We start from the raw sequence: 7,887 nt of genomic DNA, 5'->3' as shown, positions 1-7,887 counted from the left end.
ACTTGAGCAAAAAGGTTTTGGAAAAGTCTAAAAGAATAAAAGCAATAAAAGACCTTGTTCCACTGCACTTGATGACACATCTAATGACGAATGACCTTTGCTGCTTCTGATTTCTTTCCATCAACAGAACAAGCAGGGCAAGGAAGGAAAAGTTGCAAAGTACATATATTTAGCTTCACTATATTCATCACTAATCTCTAGAAATAAACAGAGTGAACCAGAGGCTATCATTTTTAATAAAGGTAAGCAATGACTGTGCCTTTCCTAACAAACCCTATACAAACCCATGTGCAGCTCTTTTAGCATCCATGTGTTGCCAGCAAATATTATTCCTTCAGAAGCTAAGCCAGCCTAGGTGGCTGATGGAAGTGGGCTGACAGATGTGGAGATTGCTAAACCCGTGAGTAATCTCATAGTCACAGAGTCACAGAATCACAGAATGGTTTGGGTTGGAAGGGACCTTAAAGCTCATCCAGTTCCAAGCCCCCTAGCATGGGCAGGGACACCTTCCACTAGACCAGGTTGCTCAAAGCCCCATCCAACCTGGCCTTGAACGCTGCCAGGGATGGGGGAGCCACAGCTCCTCTGGGCAACCTGTGCCAGTGCCTCACCACCTTCATACTGTGAAAAATTTCTTCCTAATGGCTAATCTAAATCTACCCTCTTTCAGTTTAAATCCATTTCCCCTACTCCTGTCACTACATGGCCTTGTAATAAGTCCCTCTCCACCTTTCTTGCAGGGCCCCTTTAGGTACTGGAAGGCTGCTATAAGGTGTTCCTGGAGCCTTCTCTTCTCCAGGCTGAGCAAGCCCAGCTCTCTCTACTTGTCTTAATAGGAGAGGTGCTCCAGCCCTCTGACCATCTTCAGGGCCCTCCTCTGGACTCACCCCAACACTGGCTCACTGGATCCCCACTAAAAGATGATAAAAAAGCTCAAGCACCTGAAAAAAACCCAAAAAGTCTCTGGGTGGTGAGCACTCAGAAGGTGTCTCCCAGGGGAGAGTCCCTGCCTGACTTAAGAGGTCAAAGCTTCATCAAAATCTCATCCTGTCTGAAGTGGGAATAGTAGAAGAAGGGCTCATAGTCTGGGACTGAGCCACTGCCAGCCACAGGCAGAACTGGCAGCTGCCAAAACAGTTGGATGAGGCAGGAGGGGATGCTGGGTGGGAGCTTTACCCAAGAAGCGAAAAGGGTGGAGGAAGAATCTTGCTTTAAATTGTTGCAAAGTCCTTTGGGAACCGTAAGTGAAAGCTCACACTCATGTTCACTCTGCTTCTGTCTATTTTTCTGTACATACTCGCATTTACATTGTCTTCTCACTGAAAAAGAAATGCATGATAGCTCAAAGTCTGCAGGCTTCAACCTAAGGTTCAGTTTCAATTTATCCCTGATAAAAAGTATTTGTTACACTATTTAAAGCATATTTTCACCTGTTTATGTGAAGTTTGTCCCTGTACTTTCAGCTACTGATTCAAAGACCACAAAAGACACAGTACCAATTTCCAAGGCACCCATAAAATCTGTTGGAGAAATGCAGCTTTGTGAATGCAACAGAGTGAACCAGGATTTTCATCCCAAGCGTGTGCTAGAAAAAGTGTGATAGTTGTGTTTATGCAGTCCCATATAGCCTTACTATGCAAGCAAAATAGATTTTACAGACATGCGGGCTGTTTTCTGGACTGTATCTGCACAAGGGACAGAGCAGCCAAGCAGCTGTAGATGCATCAAAGGGGACTTCTGGCACCACGAGTGCTCCCTCAAGAAGCACAGTCAAAGACCATGTGGGAAACACGATGTGTAGCAGAGAAACGGGACTGGGTAGGACATGACTGAAATCCTAAATGGTGCCTGAACCCCTTGAGGTTTATGTCATCAGTAAGTTTTGCAATACAGCATGTTTGCAGATGCCTAAATCTGAAGGGTCGGCCAGAGGGTATCTCTAACGAGGACCTAGTCATCGGTGACACCAGTGACGAGGCTGAATTCACCAAGTCAGGAAAATGATGAACTCGAAGAGGTGCCTAAATGGATTGCTAAGTGTTTAAAACATCTTTTCACACCAGCTGCATAGAAATCTCTGAAATGTCAGCACTGGTTAGCTCACCATCTGTGTTATCCCCTCTCTCTTCCCCTCCTCCTGCCTTTACTTTAAGGCTTCTTTATGTTGCCAGAAGAAAAATGACTTTTCAATATTTTCAGCGTGTTATTGGAGAGATGATTTTGAAGTGGTGTTTTTTTTTGGTTCCAACTCATGCTATGTAAAGCACATTTAATAATACTTAACATTTACTCAGCCTACTTATTAATCATTAAAGAATACCAACTATCAAAATAATCCATAGTTAACCGAAATTAAATAATCACATATTAAAATTGCACCGCAGTATTGCTCAACTCTCAGAACAGATGGAGAAGTCAAGCAGAGTGTTTCTACATCGTTTATTTCAGCAACTTTTAAATTTTGTTGCTGCTTAATTTTCGGAAATTTGCTAAGATAATTATGGAGGTATATCATATGCTGTGCTTAGGTATGCACTGCTGAAACACAGCTTCTTATTTTTACATTCCCCTGTGAGATCTATGGATCCAGTCTCAGCTAGGAAGCCAAGATGAAAACATGTTGATGAGAGGGAAAGAGGTCTTGCCAGACTTCTTTTCAGTGCTCTTTATGGTGCTGTGGTAAATGAGCGTGGCTGTTAGATGCCAACTTTATCTATTCTTTGAATCCTCTTTGTCCTACAACCAGTTGAAATTAAGAGCAATCCAGGTGGCTCACCTTTTGTTGGAATGACTGATGGAAGAAGCTGCCCTAAGAAGGTAAAAGGCCTTTAATGACAGCTCTGGAAATATAAAAGTTCCCAAGGAGGTGTAAACCGTTTTAATAAGTGTGATGCTGGTCACTAACCCTGCCAATTGATACTCAGCAACCTGAGGTAGATGAGTGAGATGCACAGCACTGCTTGCTGAGCTCAGTAAGAACCAGACATGGATTGTAAGAGCATCCTCCTCTTGAAAGGGTAAAAGTCCAGAGAAATATAAGGACTAATGAGCTGGAAGGACTCAGAAAACACCTGACAACAAGGAGCAAAGTAAAGATGGACACATGCATATCCCTTTCAGAGACATGCTACAATGCTTGAGCAATCTGTTCACTGAGTGAAATACATGACAACAGGTAAGGGCTGTGAGACTGGACAGACTTATAGGTCAAAAACTCTTCCTACATCTTACTCTGAGATCCAAATGCTCTCACGAGGTTTCACCACACATGAAATGACTTCTGCCCCAATTTGCAATGTTTTCAGTTAAGAAAAAAGTATTCAAGAACACAGAAGTTTAAATTGACATATATCCAGAATATGAAAAGCATATGCTGCCTTATGATATAGATGCCATCACAGAAAACACCTGCCATATACTTGTCTCCCAGAGGTAATAAGTTGATCAAAGATGTAACAAATCACCCACAACTGAAACCTTCCACACCAAATTTCATTAATAAAAAAAATAAATTACATGTTTCTCTCTATCCTTTATAGATGCCACAAAAATACTGCAGATCTTTTATTTTCATTGTGGAGCCCAGGTGGTCCATATTTGTAAACCCGACTTGCTAAGTTTGAATGGCACTATTTTTAATCCATTTTGAAAAACGTTTGGAATAATTTATTCTGTCAAAGTGGGGGTATGTGGCCAAGTGCTTGAGCTATGTAGGCTTGCAAACCCCTCTTAAATCTTCTTACCACTGGTTTTGCTGCAGTTACAAATGCTGTTGTAATGCCTGGAAAGGCATGGGGAAATATGCGAGCAGTGGGATATCACGCAGGACAAGGGGCTGTGAGCACAAGTTGCAGTGAAGGGAAGTCCAACTAGATAGAAAGGGAAAAATCCTTACAGTTGAGGGTGAAGCACAGGAGCAGGTTTCCCGGAGAGGCTGTACAGTCTCCTTCATTGGAGATAATCAGCTTGATTGAACACGACCCTGAGGAAAACCTTTGCACAGTTGATGCTGTCCCTGCTCTGAGCAGGTGGTGGGACCAGAGAGATGCCCCAGACCTGACTTCCACAGGTCCCATCCAAATTAAACTACTATGAGATTTGTGTTTCAGAAATCCTGGGAAGCAACAGCTTCGGTAGTTTACAGAGATACAAAGTGTCCGCAGCTTGTCTTAATAATAGTGTTTAGCCTGCAGGAGGATGTGGATGGATGTAATGAATGATGACACTCTAATTCCCATTGAATGTGGCCACCTTTTCCCGTGTCATGGCCTGTGTGTCTTCTACACTTGGACTGTCCAGGTCAGTAAACACACTTCCTTTCATTGAATTTCTAAAAATTGTATCTGAGCAGTTCGCACGCTGTTCCCATAACAGAGAGGTCATTTGATTTCCACGTTCTTTTGAATGGCTGTTACAGAACACTCTCCCAGCCTGGGGCGAGGGGGCACCTTTTGGCTTGTCCCCTTAGCACTAGGAAAGCCACATTGCTGCAGGTGAAAACTACCTGCTACCCACGTTTGTGTGATACTGGGTTTGGTAGTGCCAGAAGGAGCATGACCAGCAGGTTGAGGGAGGTGATTCTCCCCCTCTACTCTGCTCTCGTGAGACCCCACCTGCAATACTGCGTTCAGCTCTGAGGCCTCCAACACATGAGGGATGTGGACATGCTTGAGCGAGTCCCGAGGAGGGCTACAAAGATGCTGCAAGAGCTGGAGCACCTCTCCTGTGAAGACAAGATGAGAGAGTTGGGCTTGTTCAGCCTGGAGAAGAGAAGGCTCCGGGGAGACCCTACAGCAGCCTCCAGTACTGAAAGGGGGCCTGTAATAAAGCTAGAGAGGGGCTTTTTAAAAGGCCGTGTAGTGACAGGGCAAAAGGGAATGGCTTTAACCTGACAGAGGGGACATTTAGATTTAGATGTTGGGAAGAAGTTATCCACTGTGAGGGTGGTGAGACACTGGCACAGGTTGCCCACAGCTGTGGATGGCCCATCCCTGGATTTGTTCAAGGCCAGGTTGGATGGGGCTTTGAGCAACCTGGTCTAGTGGAAGGTGTCCCTGCCCATGGCAGAGGGTTGGAACTAGATGAGCTTTAGGGTCCCTTCCAACCCAAACCATTCTATGATTCTATGACTAGCAGAAGACAGTTATCCTTGGCTTCATCGATTCATATGCTTTAGAAACACCTTGGCTGCTGGTTCATTGTGAGACACAGAGGGTGAGACAAGGAATAAGAGAGACAGTATTTTTTACCCACATATGTAATTGGGTCTTCTCTGGTTTGACCTTATTATTTTGAGGGACCTCAGGCAACAGTGTGGATTCTTTCGCTGGTAAACAGATTGTCAGCCCTAGAGTATATATTGTTTGGAGCGGATCAGTGTGAAGCAGGCTTTTCCACAGCAATTCATAGCGCTATTTGGAAACATTTACGGTTCAGGGCCATTCTACCGAGCGCCGTCCGGACACAAAACCCACCCTGTTCTCCCTCGAGGCTCCGTGGGGGCACTCAGGGCGGGGAAACCGACTGTAAGGCGGGGTGAAGAGCAGCCGCGAGCAGGCGACGGCTGCTCCCAGCCGGCAGCCGCAAGGCGCCTTCACTCCCTCCTTCTCTGCCCGCACCCCCGAGCAAACCCCTCCGGCTGCTGCGCCTCGGCGCCAAGCGCGGAGCACCGGTCGGTCATCGCCCTCCTGCCTCGGAGCGACGCAGCAACCGAGCCCGCCACCAACTCCGCTGTGCGCTGCCCTCCCCGTCCCGCCGAGGCCCGCCCCGCTTTCCCGCCGTTGACGTCAGCGCTCCCGCCAAAGCCGGGGCCGGGCGGCGGGCGGGGCCGGGGCGGGGCGCGGGGGGCGGCCGGGCCGGCGGGAAACTTCTCCCGGTTCAGCACCACAGACAGGGCGGGCCGGCGCTGCCGCCCGGCATGCGAGCCCCGCCGCCCCGCGCCCCGCGCCCCGCTCCGCGCCGCTGCCCCCGCACAGCCGCGGCCGCCCCGGCGGCCATGGAGACAGCCCCGGCGCTCAACGAGAGCGGAGCGGCCGCCCCGCGGCTGCCGGCCACCGGCGGAGGCGGCAGCGGCAACGCCTCGCTGGAGCTGTCGTCGCGGCCCCCCGCGCCCGCCGCCCTCAACCCCTGGGACGTGATGCTCTGTGTCTCCGGCACCGCCATCGCCTGCGAGAACGCCCTGGTGGTGGCCATCATCTGCTACTCGCCCTCCCTGCGCACCCCCATGTTCGTGCTGGTGGGCAGCCTGGCCACCGCCGACCTCCTGGCCGGCCTCGGCCTCATCCTCAACTTCGTTTTCCAGTACGTGATCCGCTCCGAGACGGTCAGCCTGCTGACGGTGGGCTTCCTCGTCGCCTCCTTCGCCGCCTCTGTGAGTAGCTTACTGGCCATCACGGTCGATCGCTACCTCTCCCTCTACAACGCCCTCACCTACTACTCGGAGAGGACGGTGCTCTGCATCCACACCATGCTGGCAGGCGCCTGGGGGGTCTCCCTCTGCCTGGGGCTGCTGCCCGTCCTGGGCTGGAACTGCCTCCACGACCCTGCCGCCTGCAGTATCGTCAGACCCTTGACCAAGAGCAACGTGACACTGCTGTCTGCCTCTTTCTTTCTCATTTTCCTCATCATGCTCCATCTCTACATCGAGATCTGCAAGATCGTTTGCAGGCATGCCCACCAGATAGCTCTCCAGCAGCACTTTCTGACTGCTTCACACTATGTTGCCACCAAAAAAGGGGTCTCTACCCTGGCTATAATCCTCGGGACTTTCGGAGCCAGCTGGCTGCCCTTTGCCATCTACTGTGTAGTGGGGGATCCCAACTACCCCTCTGTGTACACATATGCCACGCTTCTACCCGCTACCTACAACTCTATGATCAACCCCATCATTTACGCCTACAGAAACCAGGAGATCCAGAGGTCCATGTGGGTGCTCTTCTGTGGCTGCTTTCAGGCTAAAGTGTCCTTTCGCTCCCGGTCCCCCAGCGATGTCTGAGTGACTTTTCTGTGTGTTGTACCACACCAAGTGACAATCTACCCAGTGAACTATCACAGTGCCTGTTCTAAACTTCAAACTGCATCATGAAGTCATTGGAAACATGCTTAAGTATTAGCACTTTATACATGTTTGTATCATCTCTGAGAGTGGTTCGGGGTGTGGAGTTTTGGGTTTCGTGGGGAAAAAAAGAAGAAGAAGTGGTTGTATATAAATTTGCACATCACATTTGTGAAGTGAAGACATTCCGATACTGCTTAATTATAGCACCTTATTTCTAGCTGCTGACCTGCCGCAACAGTGTTGCCTTTCTGAAGGGCAGAGAGGAAGAAAGTTGGGTTTGTGATGTATTTGTATGTGTGCATGTGTTGGGGGGGGGGGTGTATGTATGTATGTGAGTTTGTATGTATGTGTGTATCTGTACTTTGCTGCACAATGTTGATAAATTATGACATTTTGTACACGAATAAAAACATATAAAATGTAATATAACTTTGTGTGTTTAGATGTTTTTCGAAATAAGCGAGCTTGCAAATTTACCTGTTGAGCAAGTTCCCTGTGTTTACTTTTGGAAGCTCCCAGTGTGATTCTGCCTAGAGATCATCATTCACTATGGAGATGAAATACTGCACGAAGAAAGGCACCTTCCTGCTTGCTTGCTTGTTTGTTCCCTTCTTTAGTCTGGCAAAGGGAGAGTAATGAAGAGCACAAACTGCTTTTATTTTCCAGCAACCAAAGAAAGGAAAAGCCCAGTCAAATAGGCTGCTAATGACAGTTATTTGCCAGGTTTCCAGTAGCTTTCATCTTCAAGTTGTAAGTTAGCTCTTCATGATAATTCTCCATTAAAAAGTTATCAAACTGTGGGAAAAATCAGTCTCTAAGCCCGGCTCTTT

General features: G+C 48.2%; 1 protein-coding gene across 1 annotated transcript; it reads left to right on the top strand.

Annotated features, from left to right (window-relative positions):
• Positions 1-6,036: 6,036 nt before the first annotated feature.
• On the top strand, positions 6,037-7,367 carry GPR6 (G protein-coupled receptor 6). The gene has a single exon (XM_030489896.1). It carries the CDS (start codon positions 6,137-6,139, stop codon positions 6,992-6,994), a length of 858 nt encoding a protein of 285 aa, XP_030345756.1. The 5' UTR covers positions 6,037-6,136; the 3' UTR covers positions 6,995-7,367.
• Positions 7,368-7,887: the final 520 nt, after the last annotated feature.

Source organism: Strigops habroptila, chromosome 6, assembly GCF_004027225.2.
Source record: "Strigops habroptila isolate Jane chromosome 6, bStrHab1.2.pri, whole genome shotgun sequence".
NCBI classification, from domain to species: Eukaryota; Metazoa; Chordata; class Aves; order Psittaciformes; family Psittacidae; genus Strigops; species Strigops habroptila.
Note: the sequence above shows the minus strand (reverse complement) of the source record. Positions and strands in the feature narration are given on the sequence as shown.

Excerpts from the sequence above, each read along its gene's own strand:
- GPR6 (XM_030489896.1), top strand. The coding sequence starts at position 6,137 with ATGCTCTGTGTCTCCGGCACCGCCATCGCCTGCGAGAACGCCCTGGTG.